Here is a 22,508-nt window from a genome sequence, read left to right as displayed (position 1 = left end):
GTTCCTATGATTCTATGAGGTAATCAATGTTGTAACGTAGGAAGTGCTACGCCCAATTTGCACACACCATGATCCCAGCGTTCCAGGTACTCACCACCCTCTGGGAGGGTGAGCTGTGAGAAGAATGCAGAGATCTGGATTTGGTCAGGTTTAGTGAGTGGGGAAATGATTTGGATAAATGTGAGAACTTTGGGAAGGCAAATTATTATCTGAATGGCCATGGGTTAGGAGAGGGGAATGTGCAACGAGACCTGGGTGTGCTCGTACACCAGTCACTGAAGGTAAGCATGCAGGTGCAGCAGGCGGTAAGGAAGGTAAATGGTATGTTGGTCTTCATTGCGAGAGGGTTTGAGTACAGGAGCAGGGATGTATTGCTGCAATTGTACAGGGCCTTGGTGAGGCCACACCTGGAATATTGTGTGCAGTTTTGGTCCCCTTATCTGAGGAAGGATGTTCTTGCTCTGGAGGGAGTGCAGCGAAGGTTTACCAGACTGATTCCTGGGATGACAGGACTGACGTATGAGGAGAGATTGAGTCGGTTAGGAATGTATTTGCTGGAGTTCAGAAGAATGAGGAGGGGGTCCTCATAGAAACCTATAAAATTCTAACGGGACTGCAAGAAGGATGTTCCCAATGGTGGGGGTGTCCGGAGCCACGGGTCACAGTCTGAGGATACTTGGTGGACCATTTAGAGCTGTGATGAGGAGAAGTTTCTTCACCCAGAGAGTGGACGGCCTGTGGAATTAGTTACCACAAAAGGTAGTTGAAGCAGTTAGATATAGCACTTGGAGTGAAGGGGATCAAAGGATATGGGGGGGGGAAGATGGAATCAGGCTATTGAGTTGGATGATCAGCCATGATCATAATGAATGGCGGAGCAGGCTCGATGGGCCGAATGGCCTCCACCTGCTCCTATTTTCTATATTTCTATGTGTGTCAGTAGTCAGGTCCTCTGTGCAATGTTGACTGACGGATAAATATTGACCAGGAGACCAGGGATAAGTCCCTTGTTCATCTTCAAAGTAATCAGATCTTTCGTGTCTACCCAAGAGGGCAGACGGTGCCTGGGTTTAAACATCTCCTCTGAAAGATGTACTGAAATTCTGAGCACATATCCAGTGTCTTGTTCTCACCTCATCACCGGCTCCCTGCAGTTTTTGGTCTGAAACTAATCTCAGGGTGCTTTTTCTATCCACGTCTTTGAAACTTGCACTAGCTGCTGTGCACCATCACAGCACGGTAGCATAGTAGTTAGCACAGTTCACAGCTCTAGGGTCCCAGGTTCGATTCCCGGCTTGGGTCACTGTCTGTGCGGAGTCATGCAGGTTAGGTGGATTGGCCATGATAAATTGCCCTGAGGGACCAAAAAGGTTAGGAGGGGTTGTTGGGTTACGGGGATAGGGTGGAAGTGAGGGCTTAAGCGGGTCGGTGCAGACTCGATGGGCCGAATGGCCTCCTTCTGCACTGTATGTTCTATGTCCTATATTCTAAACACTTGAATTACATTACCTTAACGTGTGACACTCAAGCGAGTACAAGTCTAGCCTGCGCAAACATTTAATTTAACCCTTTTAGCACCAGCACAGTCCAAAGTGGCAGCTAATGGTGCCACAGAGTAGAGCGCGAGGAGATGGAATTGGGAGTGGCTCAGCTGGTGTTACTTCCACCTCTGGGCTGAAACGTCTCAGGTTCCAGACCCACGCCAGCACCTGTGGAGGATTTTAATGGCTGACCTGTTGGGGATGTGAGTGTAGGTCAGCGAAGGCTGCGGGGGGAGAACGTAGTGGATGTTGTGTGGGCCATTGAGACCTGAAGTTTGTGTAAGTGAATTTCAGGGGAAGATGAGTAATGAGGTTAATATTTTGTGGAACGAAATGCGAGGGTAGTTGACAACAGTTCCCTTCAATTTTAACCTGCCGTATTATTGGGCTAAAATTAAGTGGGAGCATCAGCTGTCCCATTCCTACCTCACACGTTATGTTAAAGAAAGCCAGTTGGTGAAGGATAAGACTGGAGCCAACATTTCCTCAGCCTAACATTTATTTACAGAGTGAAACATTACAAGCATGCACTTCCTAACCCAACCGCAATGAGTACCTCTTTATATCTCAAGTGAAACTCCAATTAATGCCCCCGCCTTCCTCCCCCCTGCATATAATTAAGTATTATCGATAAACAACACATACCTATTGAGCATTCATCAACATCCTGATTGCAGGCTGGTCCTGTGAATCCTGAGGGGCATGTGCAGATGGCTTGCCCGGTTACTGGGTTGGTATCACAGATAGCCCCCTCATGACACGGATTGCTGACACAGGCATCATCAAGGTGACAGAGCAGGCCTGTAAGTCAATAACCGGACGGTCAAGGGTGCCAGGCGGGACCCAGTGGCATTGTGAGCAGTTACCAGCTGCTACATACAATCAGGACAGTCAGGAGAGAGGCATCAAAAGTAATGCCAAAACCAAAGAAGTTACTGCCAAATATTACTGCAGACATTCAATAACAGGGCCGAATGGCTTCCTTCTACACTGTAAATTCTATGAACAGCTCGAGTTACAGATCTTACGGTGGGCAGCATGGTAGCGTAGTGGTTAGCACAGCTGCTTCACAGCTCCAGGGTCCCAGGTTCGATTCCCGGCTTGGGTCACTGTCTGTGCGGAGTCTGCACGTTCTCCCCGTGTGTGCGTGGGTTTCCTCCGGGTGGTCCGGTTTCCTCCCACAGTCCAAAGATGTGCGGGTTAGGTGGATAGGCCATGCTAAATTGCCCTTAGTGTCCAAAAAAGGTTAAGCGGGGTTACTGGGTTAGTGTAGAGGTGTGGGCTTGGGTGGGGTGCTCTTTCCAAGGGCTGGTGCAGACTTGATAGTCCGAATGGCCTCCTTCCGCACTGTAAATTCTATGATCTATGTTTTCCCCTCCTTTCCCATAGGACTCAAACTGGGCGATGGGTATACAGGCACTGAGAAAATAAACACCTTACAAAAAAGGCCCATTCTTCAGGTGTGAGGCACTGAGGGACAACAGGCTATTTAACCACAGGGGAATCTTTAGCACCTCGAAGGTCAACCGGCAGATGCATGGCAATCCCATTGCGTCCCAAGTCCCCTCCGAGGTGCACATCATCCCGACTTGGGATACATACCATCATTCCTTCATCACTGCTGTATCAAAATCCTGACCAACACCGTGGTGGCCCCTACGACTCAATTGCAGAGGATCAGGATGGCAGCCAGTGCCAATCTATTCAAGAGGCCACTAGGAGTGCCAGCCTGACTAGCGATGCCCATATCCCAGGAATGGCTAAAGGAAGCAGGTATGCATTTCGAATTCTCATGGCCAAATGCAAGTCTCGATGATTACCTGTCTTTCCGATGCGGCATTCGCAGAAAAAGGATGCCACCCGGTCATGGCATGTGGCTCCATTGAAGCACACGGCAATTGCACAGTCGTCAATGTTCTCGCTGCAGTCGTCACCGGTCCAGCCGTTCACACACACGCAGGTGTGACCGCCCGGAGTGTTGAAGCAGGTTCCTCCGTTATGGCAAGCGTTAGGTTGCAGGTGACACTCGTCCACATCCTCTGTGCAGAACTGACCTGGAAGGGACATGATTCGCAAAGGGTTAGAGGTCGCAGAGGCAACGGGCATTCCTGCATTTTCTCAGTCAACCAGTCAGGTTATTCCAAGTAAAAGAAAAAGTTGGGAGTTGCAGAAAGCATAACATAATCATCTTTGCTTCCGGGATCTGTCTCAACCCAGTCCAGTGATAGCTGAGAACCCTTGAGTTAACATCTAAGTCATTGCGTGGAATAACATAACATTTAGAGCACAGAAATGTGGAGAAAAGCTCGATTGGGAGGTGTTATATAAGGTGGCCGCCATTTGTCATGTATTTCAAGGAACTGGTCACCCTCAGGTGTTGGGGGAGGGGGCGGAAGGGGGAAGAGTGTTGGGGAATATTTTTTCTTTTGGGGTGTTTATTTGTTTTGTTGGTACCAAAAATGTTTAATAAAAATATTTTCAAAAAAAGAAATATGGAGAAAATGGCGAAGGAGCAGGAAAGCAGAGTTGAGGCTGAGATGGGATCAGCCATAATCGTATCGATTGGCGGAGCAGGCTCGGGAGGTTGAATTGCCTACTCCTTTTTCTCGTTCCTATGTTCTTAAATAATGAGGAGGCACGTGGCACAGTGGTTAGCTCTGCCGTCTACTGCGCTGAGGACCTGTGTTCGAATCCCGGCCCTGGGTCACTGTCCGTGTGGAGTTTGCACATTCTCCCTGTGTCTGCGTGGGTTTCGCCCCCACAACCCAAAGACGTGCAGGGTAGGTGGATTGGCCACGCTAAATTGCCCCTTAATTGGAAAACAAAATTATTAGGTTCTCTAAAAGAATTTTTTTTTAATGTTCTTAAATGATTCATTCCACTCAACTGGTCCATCCCAATGTTTATGTTCCATACAAGCCTCCGCTCATTTCATCTGGCTATCATATAATTCTATTATTTTTTCTCTCATATATTTATCTAGCTTCCTCCCAAATGCATCCCTGCTATTCCCCTCAATGACTCCTGAGGCAGCGAGTTCCACATTCTTACCACTCTCTGGATAGAGATTTCCCCTTTAATTTACTATTGGATTTATTTGTGACCGTCTTATACTGATAGCCCACTCGTTTTGGTCTCCTTGCAAATGAAAACATCTCTCTTACGTCAATCCTATTGAACCCTTTCATAATCTTAATGACCTCTACCAGCTCATCCCTTCAGTCTTCCTGATTTACTTCATTCCTCATGGGGATGAACACTGCCTGCAAATTGGCAATCTCAATTAGACTCGGTCATAAGGTTAAAATACTGCAAAACACTCAGTAGGCCACGCAACACCTGCAGACAGAGAGAGACAGTTAATGATAACCCTTCAACCAGAACTGGATGAAGAAAAGTCAATGAATGGTCAACGACTTTAAAATGTTTTTATTTCCGATTTCCCTTGTGCACAGTAATTGTTTTTTTTGTGCTTTGTAAAAATGTCTGGAGAATTGCCCATTGGTCTGATGCGGGGGTTAAGGAATATTGTTGGACACAGATTAGGAAAGATTCATTCCAAGTCAGACTGTGTGAAGACGGATGGTGGAATTATTTTCCAGGCGATGGGTTATGTTTTCTTCTATCTGTAGAATAAAGAATATTTACCTGACTAAGCAATGTTTGGCTCAGAATGCTAGTTTAATAAAGGTATTTATTTCTTCCTTTAGCTTCCTTAGATAGCGATGGAGAGGTCTGGGACATTGGCTGTAAGGAATGATTCTGGAGGTAGTGGAATGCTCGACTGGTCTGTGGGGTAGCTCTCCCAATTTTGGCACAAGTCCTTAGATGTGAGTGAAGTGGATCTTGCAGTGTGTGACTTTATCCTATTTGGAGACTGGGTAAGTCTGTCCAGTTTTATTCTTAGTAGGCTTTTTTGCAGAGGGAACATTTTCTAGGTAATATAAACTCCCGAGAGAAAGCTTTCATTTCCTAGCACCAAGTTTCTGCACCTGAGTGGGGAATACAGGGGAAAAAGGTAGGTTGCTAGATTTTTTACATTTGCACAATTGGGGCATCACTACCCTGTTGGGAGGTGCCATTCTCCCTACTGCCCTGGCCAACACATATCTCTCAGCCAACAGCTAAAAAAGATTATCTGGCCATTTATCTCATTACTCTTTGTGGCATCTTACTGTGTGCACATTGGCTACTCCATTTGCTACATTGCTACAGTGTCTACACCTCAAATATAATCCACTTTTGATGAAGGATCCTTGCTCAAAATCTCTCCTCTCTGCTCTCCACAGCTGCTGTGTGACCTGGTGAGTATTCCCAGTATTTTATGCTATTGTTGTAAAGGACTGGTTCTGGGACCACACGGTGGCACAGTGGCTAGCACTGCTGCCTCACAGCTCCAGGGTCCCGGGTTCAATTCCAGCCTTGGGTGACTGTCTGTGCGGAGTTTCCATGTTCTCCCCCTGTCTGCGTGGGTTTCCTCCGGGTGCTCCGGTTTCCTTCCACAGTCCAAAGATGTGCAACTTCGGTGGATAGGCCATGCTAAATTGTCACTTAGTGTCCAAAAGGTTAGTGGGGTTACTGGGTTACGGGGATAGGGTGGAGGCGTGGGTTTAAGTAGGGTGCCCTTTCCAAGGTCGGTGCAGATTTGATGGTCGATTGGCCTCCTTCTGCACGGTAAATTCTATGATTCTGTGATCTAATTGACTACGAAGAGCTTTGGAACATCCAGAGAAGGTGGAAGTTGTTTCATGAAGGTTCCTCCTTTTCACAACACTAGAGTTACTTTAGTTTTAACAGAGTCTTCAGCCCCTGCAGCAGTTAAAGTTAATGTTGTGAGGTAAAAGTGGTTGCTCATGGTGAAGTACCTGTCCACTCAGGTGTACACTGGCAGTTGTAGGTGTTTACACCATCGACACAGGTACCTCCGTTCAGGCACTTGTGTTCAGGGCAATCATCAATGTTAATTTCACAGTTCTGTCCCTTAAAACCTGGTGAGGAGAAAAATAAAACAAGGAATAAGCTTCCCAAATCCAAATTGCAACCGTGAGATTATGTAAATGTTCACTTATTGAATTTATACATCTTAAAATCTACAGGAAGCAAATACAAGACTATAGGTGACTGGACAGAGACGTCATCTAGGCCTTCACCCATATTATATTGGTTATATTATGTATATTGGAGGAATCTCCTCCAATTCTCATCTAAATCCAGCAACTTATCCTTACCGGCCTCCCCGAACAGGCGCCGGAATGTGGCGACTAGGGGCTTTTCACAGTAACTTCATTGAAGCCTACTTGTGACAATAAGCGATTATTATTATTATTATGTTCCCTTCTCCCTCATCCATTTATCTAACCTCCCCTCAAATGCATCTATATTATTCGTTTGACCCACTCTCCGTGCAAACAAGTTCCATATTCTTGACGCACTCTGGGCAAACAATTTCCCCTCTGTACCTCTTAGAATCCTAAAAACAGCAATCATGGCCGGGATTCTCCCCTACCCGGCGGGGCGAGGGTCCCGGCGGAATGGAGTGGCGTGAACCACTCCGGCATCGGGCCGCCCCAAAGGTGTGGATTTCTCCGCACCTTTAGGGGCCAAGCCCTCATCTTGAGGGGCTAGCCCCGCGCGGACTGGTTGGTGCGCTGCCGGCTGGCGGGAAAGGCCTTTGGCGCCACGCCAGCCGGGGCTGAAGGGACCTCGCCGGTCGGCGGAAGGCCGTGCATGCACGGTAGCGTCGGCGGCTGCTGACGTCATCCCCGCGCATGCAGTGGGGGGGGGGGGGGTCACTTCCGCATCGGCCATCGCGGAGGCAATGGCCGAGGCAGAAGGAAAAGGGTGTCCCCACGGCACAGGCCCGCCAGCGGATCGGTGGGCCCCGATCGCGGGCCAGGCCACCGTGGGGGCACCCCCCCGGGGCCCGATCGCCCCGCGCCCCCCCCAGGGACCCGGAGCCAGCCCACGCCGCCAGTCCCGCCGAGAAGGGAGGTGGTTTGATTCACACCGGCGAGACTGGAATGACAGCAGCGGGACTTCGGCCCATTGCGGGCCGGAAAATCGCCAGGGGGGGGGCCCGCCGACCGGCGCAGCGCGATTCCCGCCCCCGCCGAATTTTCGGTGCCGGAGAATTCGGCGGCCGGCGGGAGTGGGATTCACGCCGCCCCCCGCTGGGGGGTCGGAGAATCCCACCCCACATCTTTCCAACCTTCCCAGTGGGAACATCCCCAATGTACATAATCTCTCCTCACCAGCAATCTTTCTATTAATCAATCTGGGACTGAACTATCATACCCTGTAATTCATTCCCAGTTACGACTTGGTCACTGTGTAAATCATCCAAACACTCAGTCATCATCTGGCACATCCACCCAGGGACCCCGGGCGAAATTCTCCGGAAACGGCGCGATGTCCGCCGACTGGCGCCCAAAACGGCGCAAATCAGACGGGCATCGCGCCACCCCAAAGGTGCGGAATGCTCCGCATCTTTGGGGGCCGAGACCCAACATTGAGGGCCTAGGACGGCGCCGGACGAATTTCCGCCCCGCCAGCTGGCGGAAAAGGCCTTTGGTGCCCCGCCAGCTGGTGCGGAAATGACATCTCCGGGCGGCGCATGCGCGGGAGCGTTAGAGGCCGCTGACGGCATTCCCTCGCATGCGCAGTGGAGGGAGTCTCTTCTGCCTCCGCCATGGTGGAGACCGTGGCAAAGGCGGAAGGAAAAGAGTGCCCCCACGGCACAGGCCCGCCCGCGGATTGGTGGGCCCCGAACGCGGGCCAGGCCACCGTGGAGGCACCCCCCGGGGCCAGATCACCCCGCGCCCCCCCCCAGGACCCCGGAGCCCGCCCGCGCCTTGTCCCGCCGGTAAGGTAGGTGGTTTAATTTACGCCGGCGGGACAGGCATTTTAACGCCCCCCATGTTGTGTCTGTACCATATTTACAGCATACTGAACTCGAGAGTTGTCTGAAGCTATATTATGACTCATGATGAGAGCAAGGTACAGTGGAAATATCTGTATGTGCTCGCTTGTCCTTTACCATTGTTCTCCGAGTGAGAGGCTCGGCGGACTCTTATTAATTTAGTCTATTTGATTTGAAATACTTCCAATTACTTCCTGTCCCGTGGAAAACCATTTCCTGCCAAGACCCATGAGCATGAAAAGAATCTGACATCGGACATAAATATCCCCACTCAGTTATTCCGGAAATGGTGGCCGACCGCCAGGTAGTCATTTGCTTTTTCAAAAACAAAAAAAAATTCTTGAAGAAAGTAATTTAAAAAGAACTTGTGACCTTAATATTCAAAAACCAAGAACACTCTGGCCTCTGTCTCACACATTTCCTGTTTGACCTCATTACTGGCATGGACTTCTGACCCCATTGCCTTGGTTGCAACCAGCCTTGAACATGTGACATTTTTATGCCCACCCATTGGTTCCTCTTAGGGGTCAGTATAGCATCACTTGCAAGTTCAAAGCTTGTCCCACACAAGAAAGTCTGAATATTTAGGAACAGAAAAGGCCCAAGAGATTCCAAACTCCCCTGACTTGTTGCTAAGCTCGTGTCTCATCTGGGTTGCTTCAATCCATGTCATCAATAGACACGGGCAGTTCATGTTTTAGATACCAGTTGCATCTGTTGTAACAAAGCTTATCTGTGCTCACCATAATATTGGGCCACGGGTCCAGTTTTTAAAATATGTCAGGCACGTTACAGAGACTAGGTGGTGATTACTGGGTGTACCTTTGATCAGTTTGAAGGATCAAAGTTGAATTGATGGCCCCCATTAGGTGGATCTGTTCTGTTATTACTTCTCCAAGCTTTCTAAAGTTCCACAGTCAACTATTTGGTACAGAGGGGGTTACGGAAGAGTAAAACTGGCTGAAACTGCCCTAAAAGCTCCTCGAGCGGCTCACTGAGATTCTGTTGTGAATCGTTACAACCCACAGAACAGGGTTAAAAGTTCCGTCTGCAGTCTGTGATATGAGGGGCTCTTAGCTGGGATTGGAGCAGTATCTAATCACAATTCCATGACTCCCTCTTTCCCCCTCTCCCAATTAAAGTGTGTGAAGGATTGGGCTCAGCTCTGATGCCCTGAATCGTCAGATAGCAGGTGATGAGTGGCAACTTCAATGCAGTTACGGAGGACACCCGGTACCACTGAAACCCTCCGCAAAGAGCTCCCCTAGAGGATAGCCAAGAAAAAGTAGTGTTCTCCTGAGACTATCACACTTCAGCTACTGATTGGAAGGAACAACTTATAATTACACTGTTGGCCATATTTTGCACAATTCTTACGCTGACTATATTTTTCATTTGTGCATGGGTCGTGGGTGTCGCAGGCTGTGCCAGTATTTATTGCCCATCCCTAATTGCCCTTGACGGGCAGTTAAGAGTCAACCACATTGCTGTGGGTCTGGAGTCACATGTAGGCCAGACCAGGTAAGGACGGCAGATTTCCTTCCCGAAAGGACATCAATGAACCAGATGGGCTTTTACAATAATTGGCAATGGTTTCATGGTCATCATTAGACTTTTAATTCCAAATTTTTATTGAATTCAAATTTTGCCATCTGTTGTGGTGAGATTATGATGAGAATTCTTTATCAGTGTCTATTATCTCCCGATAAGAGCCCCCAGGTGGCATGGTAATACTGTGGTTAGCACTGTTGCTTCACAGCGCCAGGGACCCGGGTTCGATTCCCGGCTTGGGTCACTGTCTGTGCGGAGTCTGCACGTTCTCCCCGTGTCTGCGTGGGTTTCCTCCGGGTGCTCCGGTTTCCTCCCACAAGTCCTAAAAGACGTGCTTGTTAGGAGAATTGGACAGTCTGAATTCTTCCTCTGTGTACCTGAACAGGCGCCGGAGTGTGGCGACTAGGGGATTTTCACAGTAACTTCATTGCAGTGTTATTGTAAGCCTACTTGTGACCATAATAAAGATTATTATATTATTATCATTATTTTGCCAAACTTCCTGAAATGGTCTTGATCTGATGACATAGACAGGAGCGATTAAATTCCATCAGTGGGTGGTCAGTGAGGACCAACATCCCTGTGAGCAGCATTCTATGGAGTGGATCGCCTCCACTAGAGAGGAGGTGGACAGGACAATACTGAGAGTGGCTGCAGTTCCCCAAAAGCAATTGCACCCTCGTAGCAGCCAATTACAGAGATCACAGACAAACGCCTTTCTTTCCCACCCAACCCTAAAATATTCAGGATGTTCATCTCCGATCTCCATAATCATTTATTAAAGCAAAATGTGGTCAGGAATGCAGAGCAATAGGATTGCAGCCTGTTCATTGGCATTCGCTCGGGTCTCCTCCCCATTGTGACAGTGAACCCTCTCTAACATGTCATTCTGTTCGACATGAAGATTTGAGAGGAGATATTCCAAATGGAGCAGTTACAGACTAACATACTTCACAGTCCATGTCAGTGGAAGTACCTGCTAACTTTAAAGGTTCTAAACTTGCACATTTACCTCCATGCATTTCAGGGAGAGCTAGGTAAAGAGGAGGGGAAAAGGAATAGAAGAATATGCTGCTGAAGGAGGTTGGGAGATGGTTTGTGCGGAGCTGGTATGGACCAGCTGGCCTGAATGGGCTGCTCCTACACTGACTATTATGGGTAATTAACGAGCCAAGCTTTTTCTCACGAGTCTACGACATTGGAACGGAAACTATACCACCGCGAGCAAGTTGACATTACATCCCTACCTGGTAAACAGGCACATTCGTAGGTCAGGTCCCCAGTTTGCCGGCAGGTCCCCCCATTCTGGCACTGGGACGGGGCACAGGGGACGTAGATGGTCTCGCACTGGCGTCCAGTGAGGCCGGCGGGGCACTGGCAGTGAAAGGAGCCGGGGGTGTTGATGCACAGTCCCCCTTGCTTGCAGAGGTTGGGAGCTTTGCACTCGTCAATATCCGTGCGGCAGTGTTTCCCACTGAATCCTGGCGGGCAGGTACAGTTGTAGCGGTAGTTCCAGTTTGTGCAACGAGCTCCGTTGGCACACGGGCTTGTGGCGCAGGCATCTATCTGCGAGCAGTTAGCTCCTAAGGGAAGAAAGAAAGAAATTCACAACTAACTTTTGCGGGGTGGCAAACTCCCTTCATTTCAAACCCAGTGCGTCCTTTACCTTCAAGGATAAGAGCTTTGTCAATGCTCCCCGAATAGATGATGCAAGGTAGCTGGTGGAGCTCTCAGTACTTTACCCAAGTGGCCATTCCTTCCAGCTGAAAGTAGACAGAATGACTATGCAACCCCTCGCCAACTTTCAATTGTTGCACTTCAAGTGATGTCCACTAGATGGCACTGAGGAATGGGAACCCCAGTTGATTTGTCCCAGCTAAAAGCCTTCGGAACACTGTGACTAATTGCAGAGTGGAGCCAGTGCAGCACATACAGAATCTAACTGACTGTGGGGCCTTGCTGTTTTATATGGATCAATAGGGCCCATTCAAGTGTATTTAGCCACTGTTTCACTAAAACCCCACAGTAATCCTGATGCTAGGGCAGATAGAATCTGGTACATTCTTGCGCACATTGTTTGATTTAGTAGATAACATTTCTTTACCATTTACCATAAGGTGAGGTGAAAGTGATTGCCCTCAACATGAAGGCAGCAATTGACTGAGTTTGGCATCAAGGACCCCTAGAAAAGCTGATGTCAATGGGAATCAGTGGAAAGCTCTCCGTGGTGATGTACATAGCTCAAAGGAAGATGGTTGTTACTGTTGTAGGTCCATCATTTTAGTCCTAAAGAGTTCCTCAGGGTAGTGTCCCTGGCCCAACCATCTTCAGCTGCTTCATCACTGACCTTCCCTTTATCATAATGTCAGTAGCGGGGATGTTTGCTGATGACTGCACAAGGTTCGGCACCATTCGCGACTCGTCAGATCTGTGACCATATGCAGCAAGACCTGGACAATACCCAGACTTGGGCTGACAAGTGGCAAGTCACATTCGTGCCACACAAATGCCAGGCAATGAGCATCTCCAACAAGACAGAATCCAACTATCATCCCAAAGTGGCTCAGTGGTTAGCACTGCTGCCTCCCAGCACCAGGGACCCGGGTTCAATTCTGACCTTGGGTTACTGTGTGGAGTTTGTAAGTTCTCTCTGTGTCTGCGTGGGTTTCCTCCGAGTACTCCGGTTTCTTCCCACAGTCCAATGATGTACAGTTTAGGTGGACTGGTCATCCTAAATTGCCCTGTAGTGTGTCCAAAGATTAGGTGGGGGTATGGGGATAGGGCAGGGGAGTCGACCTCGGTAGGGTGCTCTGTCAGAGGGTCGGTGCAGACTCGATGGGCTTTGTGGTCTCCTGCACTGTAGCGATTCTATGATATTCAATGGCATTACCATCCTCAACTATTCCAATCCTGGGGGTTACCATTCAGCAGAAACTGAACTGGGCCAACCATATAAACACTGGCTACAAGAGCAGGTCAGAAGTTGGGAATTCTGTGGAAAGTAACTGACGTCATGACTTCTCAAAGCCTGTCCACTACCTACAAAGCACAAGTCAGGAGTGTGATGGAATACTCTCCACTTGCCTGGATGAGCGCAGCTCCCACACTAAAGAAGCTCAACATCATCCAGGACAAGCAGCCCCGCTTGATTGACACCCCATTCACCATCTTCAACATCCACTCCCTCCACCACCGACACACAGTAGCTGCTGTGTGTACCATCTACAAGATGCACTGCAGCAACTCACCAAGGCTCCTTAGACAGCACCTTCCAAACCCACAACCTCTACCATCTAGGTAAGTGGAGACTATCCATCACACTCCTGACTTATATCTTGGATATTGTGGACAGGCTTTGGGTAGTAAGGAGGCCATTTCTTGCCACAGGATTCTCAGCCTCTGACCTACTCTTGTAGCCACAACATTTATATGGCTCGTCCACATCAGTGTCTGGTCAATAGTAACCCCCCAGCATATTCATAGTCGAGGATTCAGCAATGGTGATGCCATATAATGTCATGGGGAGATGATGGGATTCTCTCTTGTTGGATATGGTAATTGCCTGGCACTTCTGTGGCATGAATCATACTTGCCACTTATTAGCCCCAGCCTGAATGTTATCCACATCTTGCTGTATATAGACACAGACAGCTCGAGTATCTGAGGTATTGTGAATGGTGCTGAAGATTGTGCCATCATCAACAAATATCCCCACTTCTGGCCATATGATGGAAGGAGGTCATTGATGAAGCAACTGAAGATGGTTGGGGCCTAGGACACTACTCTGAGAAATTCCTGCAGCGATGTCCTGGAGCTGAGATGATTGACCTCCAACAACCACAACCATTTTCCTTTGTGCCAGATATGACTCCCGTATGACTCCCAGATATGACTTCCCGTAACAGCCTCCCCGAACAGGCGCCGGAATGTGGCGACTAGGGGCTTTTCACAGTAACTTCATTTGAAGCCTACTTGTGACAATAAGCGATTTTCATTTCATTTTCCAACCAGCGGAGAGTTTCCCCTTGATTCCCATTGACTCCAGTTTTGTTAAGGCTCATTGATGCCATGCTCGATCAAATGCTGCCACCACTCCTCTGCTTCAGTATCTACACAGTACTTTGTAACAAATGGCACTACCAATGTACCTGTATGCCAGGGTGCTACCCTGCCCTGTCCCTGACCGCCCAGTGATCTCCAATGGCCTGGGAGCGCCCCCTCCCCCAGGTGCCTTTATGGCTGGTCCATGTTTGTGTGAACCAATACTAAACGACACCCTGTCCAGGCCTCGCTGGGAAGGCCGATAGTTCCTGGGAGAATCCGACGCAGACATATTTAAATTTAAAATATGCTGATATGGATCTCGTCCAGCGTGGGTGAGATCCAGATCGCGACATCTCGCGAGGTCTTGGTAGATTTCGCGAAGCGTTCCGAGAGTCACAAATCTTGCGAGGGTCCTTTCGTGAGATTTAACGGCCGCACTGTATCACCGAGTCAGGCATGACGAGGCCATTCAATCACACCCGATGTGTGAAAAAATTGAAAGACATCGGGGCAGCACGGTAGCATTGTGGATAGCACAATCGCTTCACAGCTCAAGGGTCCCAGGTTCGATTCCGGCTTGGGTCACTGTCTGTGCGGAGTCTGCACATCCTCCCCGTGTCTGCGTGGGTTTCCTCCGGGTGCTCCGGTTTCCTCCCACAGTCCAAAGATGTGCAGGTTAGGTGGATTGGCCATGATAAATTGCCCTTAGTGTCCAAAATTGCCCTTAGTGTTGGGTGGGGTTACTGGGTTGTGGGGATAGGGTGGAGGTGTTGACCTTGGGTAGGGTGCTCTTTCCAAGAGCCTGTGCAGACTCGATGGGCCGAATGGCCTCCTTCTGCACTGTAAATTCTATGATAATCGGAAGTGGGAGCTGGCTGCAGCAGTTAACCACTGGCCAGGGGAGGAGGTACGTGAAGCAAGAAGGATCTTCCTCAGGGAAAACTCAAACCTATTGGTCATCAAAATCCTGAAGAAAATAATACTAGGTATTGTCACAAAATCATTTGAGGAAGATCTGCATTTTTACAGCACCTTTTGTGACCTCAGGTTGTCCAAAGCCACTTCAGGGTCAGAGTTTTTACAGCATGGAAAGAGGCCCTTCGCATCCGCACCGACCATCGAGCACTTAACTATTCCCATCCCATTCTCCAGCACTTGGCCTTCGATGCTGTGGTGTTTCAAATGCTCATCTAAATATTCCTTAAAAGTTGAGATGGTTCCTGCCTCTGCCACCCTTTCAGACAGCGAGTTCCAGATTCCCACCACCGTCTGGGTGTAAAGGTTTTTCCTCACAGCTCCTCTAAACCTTCTTCCCGTTGCCTTAAATCTATGCCCCCTGGTTATTGAGCCCTCCACTAAGGGGAAAAATACCTTCCTGTCCACCCTATCTATGCCCATCATCATTTTACACACCTCAATCAGGTCCCCCTCAGCCTTCTCTGCTCCAGGGAAAACAACCCCAGCCTAACCAACCTCTCTTGATAGCTGAAACACTCCAGCCCAGGCAACGTCCTGGTGAATCTCCTCTGCACCCTCTCCAGTGCAATCACTTCCTTCCTATAGTGTGGTGACCAGAACTGTCCACAGTACTCCAGATGGGGCCTAACCAGCATTTTATGCAAACTCCTGCTCTTATATTCAATGCCTTGGCTAATAAAGGCAAGAATCCCATCGGCATTCGTAACCACCTTATCTACCTGTCCTGTGGATTGCAGAGATCTGTGAACATGCACATCAAGGTCCCTGTGATCCTCTGTACTTCCCAGGGTCTGATCATTCATTGTGTATTCCCTTGCCTTGTTAGTCCTCCCACAATGCATCACCTCCCACTGTTAATGGTTAAATTCCATTTCCACTCTTCTGCCATCTAACCAGCCCGCCTATATCGTCCTGTAATATAAGGCCCTTGCTCCTCACTATTTACCACACCACCGATTTTTGTGTTGTCTGCGAACTTACTTACCATACCACCTACATTCACCTCCAGATCATTAATGTGTATTACAACGACAAGGAACCCAGCACCGACCCCTATGGAACACCACTGGACACAGGCTCCCAGTCACAAAAACAACCTTCGACCATCTGGTAGAGACCCTCTGCCTCCTACCACTAAGCCAGTTTTGGATCCAGTTTGCCAAATTGCCCTAGATCCCATGGGCTCTTACCGTCTTCATTAGCCTCCCATGTGGGACCTTGTCAAAAGCCTTACTAAAGTAGACTACGCCAACTGCACTACCCTCATCTACACATCAATAATGGCACCGCATTAGCTGTCCTCCAGTCCTGTGGCCAGAGAAGATTTGAACATTTTTGTCAGAGTTCTGAAATCTCCTCTCTTGCCTCCCACAACAACCTGGGATGCATCTTATCTGGCCCTGGGGATCTATCCACTTTTAGGCCTGTTAAAACTGTTAGTACATCCTTCCTCTTAATGTTAAGTTGTTCAAGTAAATCACAATGCGCCTCCCTGATTTCTATACCTGCATTATCCTTTTCTTTAGTGAACACAGGTGCAAAGTACTCATTTAAAACCTATATTTTCTGGTTCCACACACAAATTTCCACATTGGTCCCTAATCCTTCCTCTTACCCTGGTCAACCTCCTGTCCTCAATATACTAGTAAAATACCTTTGGATTTTCCTTTATTTTCTCCACCAGTGTTTTCATGTTCCTGAACTGAATAGTTACTTTGCATCATTGGGATACCAGAACTTCAGGAGAATCAGGGGGCAGAGGTGAGTGCATTGGCCATCACTAAGGTGAAGGTTCTGGGGAAACTGAAAGATCTGGAGGTGGATAAATCACCTGGACCGGATGGACTACACCCCAGGGTTCTAAAGGATATAGCTGAGGAGGTTGTGGAGACCTTGGTGATGATCTTTCAGGACTCACTGAAGGCAGGGAGGGTCTCAGAGGACTGGAGAATGGCTAATGTAGCACCCCTGTTTGAGAAAGGACGGAGGCAAAAGATGTGAAATTATAGGCCAATTAGCCTGGCTTTAGTCATTGGTAAGATTTTAGAGTCCAATTTTCAAGACTCGGGAGTCCTAGTTTAAGATTCTCGTAAGTGTAACATGCAGGTTCAGTCGGCAGTTAGGAAGGCAGATGCAATGTTAGCATTCATGTCAAGAAGGATAGAATATACGAGCTGGGATTACTTCTGAGGCTGTATAAGGCTCTGGTCAGACCCTATTTGGAGTATTGTGAGCAGTTTTGGGCCCCGTATCTAAGGAAGGATGTGCTGGCTTTGGAAAGGGTCCAGAGGAGGTTCACAAGAATGATCCCTGGAATGAAGAACTTGACGAGCGGTTGAGGACTCTGGGTCTGTACTCATTGGAGTTTAGATGGATGAGGGGGGATCTTATTGAAACTTACGGGATACTGAGAGACCTCGATAGAGTGTACGTGGAGAGGATGCTTCCACTAGTAGAAAAAACTAGAACCCGAGGGCACAGCCTCAGACTGAAGGGATGATCCTTGAAAACCGAGATGAGGAGGAATTTCTTCATCCAGAGGGTGGTGAATCTGTGGAACTCTTTGCCGCAGAAGGCTGCGGAGGCCAAATCACTGAGTGTTTTTAAGACAGAGTTAGATAGGTTTTTGATTAATAAGGGGATCAGGGGTTATGGGGAGAAGGCAGGAGAATGGGGATGAGAAAAATATCAGCCATGATTGAATGGGCCGAATGGCTTAATTCATAGATTATCATAGAGTTTACAGTGCAGAAGGAGGCCATTCGGCCCATCTAGTCTGCACCGGCTCTTGGAAAGAGCACCCTACCCACGGTCAACACCTCCACCTTATCCCCATAATCCAGTAACCCCACCCAACACTAAGGGCAATTTTGGACACTAAGGGCAATTTATCATGGCCAATCCACCTAACCCGCACATCTTTGGACTGTGGGAGGAAACCGGAGCACCCGGAGGAAACCCACGCACACACGGGGAGGATGTGCAGACTCCGCACAGACAGTGGCCCAAGCCGGAATCGAACCTGGGACCCTGGAGCTGTGAAGCAATTGTGCTTACCACAATGCTACCGTGCTGCCCAAATTCTGCTCCTATGTCTATGGAGAGAGATAATAGAGTATAGGAAGAGAGAATATATATAGAGAGTATGTGAGAGAGAGAGAGAGAGCGAGAGAGGAGAGAGAGAGAATGTAGGCAGATAGTATAGAGAGAATAGACTATCGAGAGAGAGAACAGAGAGTACAGAGAATATAGAGAGAGAGAGAGAGGACAGAGAGAGAGAGAGAGAGAGAAAGAAAGAGGACAGACAGACAGAGAGAGAGAGAGAGAGAGAGAGTGTAGGCAGATAGTATAGAGAGAATAGACTATCGAGAGAGAGAACAGAGAGTACAGAGAATATAGAGAGAGAGAGAGAGAGGACAGAGAGAGAGAGAGAGAGAGAAAGAGGACAGACAGACAGAGAGAGAGAGAGAGAGAGTGGACAGACATAGAAAGAGCGAGAGAAAGGGATCTGTTACCACACATTTCCTCTCTGGAACAGTTTCCCATGTTCGCTGTGTACTCCCACCTATGGTACTCAGGAATAGCTCAGGGTTTCCAGCACCAGCAACTCCGAGGGGGAGAGAAAATTGGAGAAAACATGTTTGGCATGGCTGCTGAGTGGAGTGACTCAAAAGAATCCAAGATGAAAAGCAGACAAAGGAGGGATTAAGAGGATTATCACACAGATCAAAGAGCTCACACCTCTAATTAATGTGTAACAGAGCTAAAATCGACTCAGACCACGGGTAAAGAAAATCTTACTGGGAGAAATGAACTACACATTGACAACTGGAGAGAGAGGGACAGAGAGAGACAGAGAGAAAGACAGAGAGAGAGAGAGAGAGAGACTGCAGAGAGACAGACAGAGAGATACAGAGAGAGACACAGAGAGAGAGACACAGAGAGAGATTGACAGAGGCAGAGAGAGACAGACAGACAGCGAGAGAGACACAGAGTGAGAGAGACCGACTGAGACCGCCGACCGACAGAGTGACAGATAGACAAACACACACAGAGACATGCACATGCACGCACATCGTGACATGCACAGAGAAAACATGCACAGAGACATGTGTGCAGAGACACACCTGCTTGTACAGCGAGACAGAGAAAGTGACAGACACGGTTAGACACAGACAGGGAGAAACACACACACACACGTACAGAGACATACATACACATATACACAAAGCGCAGATAGACACACAGAGCGAGCGAGAGCAACAGAGACAGAGAGACAATCCTGGGCTTAGGGCCTAAATGACTGAAGGCATGGCATTAAGAGTTGGAGGAATGATAGGGTGGCCTCCATGATCTGGTTATCAGTCAATCTGCCCATACATCTTGGGTGGGATTTTCCATCCCGCCAGCTCTGTTTTATGGCACGGCACACTACCGCCAGCAGCGGGATTCCCTGTTCCCAGAGCCGGCCAATGGTGTTTCCCATTGTGGGCCACTCCACGCTGTTGGGAAACACGCAAGTGGAGGATCCTGCCGACGGAGAATCCCGCGGTCTATTTACCTCAGTGAAGCACGCACGGCCTTGTGTTTGTTCCTTCCCTGTCTGTAGTAGTTTCAATGGGGTGGAGATGCAAGAGTCAGATGTGTATTGGGGTTTTTTATTTGCACCCACACTCGTGCTGTCTCTCCCAATGACTCAGGGTCTCCAAATGGGATGACATTACCTCATGTGTGATCACGTCACACTGCGTGATGAAGCTGACTCTCGCCATGGAGGTGCTTATATTGGCACCGGCCACCCAAGCCAAGGAAGGGGGACATGCACAAGAGCTCAGAGATCTGGAAGGTTATAGCACTGGAGGAGGTTGCAGATGAGGAGTGACGAGGCCATAGAAACTTGTCTGATTCTCATAGGTCATTAAGCTGGGGAAGAGGAGGAGCACTGGAAGGAATTTACATTCTTTAGTTTCCCCCGCTCCCTGCTTTCTCCTCGAGAGTAGTTTGATGAACACACCACATCACCTGTTCCCTCTCTTTCCTGTGATGGGGCCCGCTGGTGATAGATTCAATGAGGTCTGGTGAACGAGCCCATTGTTATCAGTGATGCCCCATTGTCCCCGTGAGGCCATCAGCACGCTTTCACAATGTATCGTTTTCTCCACATCTGGAACTAGCTTACCTCGGAACCCTCGCGTACAGCTGCACGTGTACTGCACTGTGCCATCCACTACTGAACTGGAACATATTCCTCCATTTAAGCATGATGACCTTATGCAGGGGTCAGGAAATTGGCACAAGTTCCCAAGGTAACCCGACCGACACCTGTACAAAGCGAGAAAGAAAGAGGGTATTAGCTCCTTATGCACCTTCGAGATTGAAGCAATTAAAAATCGTGGAACCAACAATTACGCAAAGATAGTCTGCGCTCAGAGCTGGCAAATCGTAAAGCACTTCTATAAATCAAACAACCAACTAAAATATACAGCTCAGGAAGATCTCAGGGAAATGTTGTGTTCTAGTTATTTCGTTTGGACAGGATGAAAATGCAGAACAATTACAATATTACAAATTGGAGATGCAGATATGCAGAGGTCCCACTCGCAATCATCGCTTACCCTTCCCCCATTGAGACAAGATTGGGCATAACCACAACGCCCTTTGGGGTCAAACATCTTGCTGGCATTCACTGTTTCAGCTCGTGTATGAACGGACCAATCCACTGAGAGTAGCTGCCATCGTTGGAATGCCCCCACCAAATAATCAAGGCCCTTGAGATTACGGAGGATTTCACAGGGTCAATGTGGCGACGTTGCTTCCACTTATGAGGCAGAACCAGGAGACATAAATACAAGATGGTCACGAATAAAATCGGGAACTCAGGAGACACATGTTCGTGCAGAGAGTAACGAGAATGTGAAACTCGCTACCACAGGGATGCGCTTTTGTCTTTTGAGGGGAAAGTGGAGAACCGCAAGGGAGGCAGTAATGGAAGGATATGTTGCGAGGGCGGGGTGAAGAGGCGTGAGAGAAGGTTCTTGTGACGGACGGAGCTGTGCTAGCTGAACGATTTGTTTTTCTGCTGTGGAGACTGTCGGCCTTTTCAAAACAACAGGGGAGGAAATTGGAGAGAGATTTCTGTGTGGGAGGCAGGGGTTAACTCCTCAACTGAGGTTTTTCTCCAGGGGGAGGAATGAGAAGAGAAAAATTATACAGACCAATAACGGAACATGAACTGATAACATTGTTGGTAATAAATCTGGATCAAGTGGAGAAGTTTAGGTTTTCTCAGGCTTGGAGCTGGGCCCCCTGTTAAACACTCGATTCCAACAGCTTGTTCTCATCAAGCAGCCCAGGTCCAGAAAGGGTCTCATAGCGGCTTGATGTGGAAGACTTTCCCACACTGTCATCTCCCGGCCACCAGGATTCTGAAACATTCGCTCGACCAGCTGCGTTTCATCACCCCCTTCACCGTCCAATCTCCTGTCGCTTGTCCAACGTTCCCTCCAAGCTGCACAACTGCGAAGCAACCTGGAGGTCCCCGCGCAGACACTGGCCCCTGGGTTATTGCGTGTGAACGGCCGCAAGAAAAATTTAAAGGAGCTTAAATCCCCTGCGCGCTCAAAATTAAAAATAAATTTAGAGAGATGGCTGCTTGTTAACCCACTGCAGTTAGACGTTTCGCATCCCCCCACCCCCCACCAATTCCTGCTCCATTGGTGATTTACTTCAGGGCAGTTTTAGACATTTTGGTTGTTAACCGTTTCATTCCAACATTTCAACGCCTCGCCCCTTGTCAAACGGTCAATTTGTGGCCGTATGGAACTTTGTTTGCGCGTCACGGGCCACCAACCTGAAAGAGCTGGGATGGGGCCGTGCAGGCGACATGTAAAATTGCACTTGAAATGAGTCGGGGTTCAGTTACAGAAAGTAAAGACCGTTCCGTACACCCAAGGTGGCCAGATGTGCACAGCAGCTGTATTTACAGCAAGTACGGTTCGAGAGCAGCTGCAGAGAGAGAGGCCAAGGCTGGACAGCGCCATTTTTATGTCGATGTTCAGAAGTAAGAGAGTGGCATTAAGGCCACGGGTGCCCCTTTACCCATTTTTCTTTGATACTGGGTTAGTCAGTGGAAGAAGATTCCTTTTCTTTATTGACAAAGTTTTACAGGAGTTTCTATTCCTGTGGGGTTGTGTTCAGTTCGGGCTCGATCCAAAGCTCCCCACACAGAACATCACTGCAATGTGAAAAAAAGACTAGCATTATAACATATTTTTGAAGTCACCTGTCTCCGGGCATCTTGCAGTCGATGAAGTGCTTCTGTCGTAACTTAGGGAACGCAGCAGCCAAGCTGTACACAGCAAGCTCTCACAAACAGCCATGTGATTATCTGTTTTTTGTAATGTTAATTGAGGGCTGAATGTTGGCCGGGACACCCTGGATAACCCATCTGCTCTTCTTTGAAATCGTGTCATGGG

The 22,508-nt window shown here is 48.6% G+C and overlaps 1 protein-coding gene across 1 annotated transcript in view; it reads right to left on the bottom strand.

Moving 5' to 3' along the window:
- The window catches only part of notch3 (notch receptor 3), a 248,761-nt gene that overhangs the window by 127,354 nt on the left and 98,899 nt on the right, over positions 1 to 22,508 (bottom strand). Inside the window, exons 3-7 of the mRNA XM_072490978.1 lie at positions 20,213 to 20,355; positions 11,259 to 11,594; positions 6,407 to 6,529; positions 3,362 to 3,595; positions 2,187 to 2,342 (exon numbers count right to left, since the gene is read on the bottom strand). Coding sequence (XP_072347079.1) covers positions 2,187 to 2,342; positions 3,362 to 3,595; positions 6,407 to 6,529; positions 11,259 to 11,594; positions 20,213 to 20,355 — 992 coding nt within the window. The remainder of the gene's footprint in view (positions 1 to 2,186; positions 2,343 to 3,361; positions 3,596 to 6,406; positions 6,530 to 11,258; positions 11,595 to 20,212; positions 20,356 to 22,508) is intronic.

The sequence above is a fragment of the Scyliorhinus torazame genome, chromosome 27, assembly GCF_047496885.1.
Source record: "Scyliorhinus torazame isolate Kashiwa2021f chromosome 27, sScyTor2.1, whole genome shotgun sequence".
Lineage (NCBI taxonomy): Eukaryota > Metazoa > Chordata > Chondrichthyes > Carcharhiniformes > Scyliorhinidae > Scyliorhinus > Scyliorhinus torazame.
Note: the sequence above shows the minus strand (reverse complement) of the source record. Positions and strands in the feature narration are given on the sequence as shown.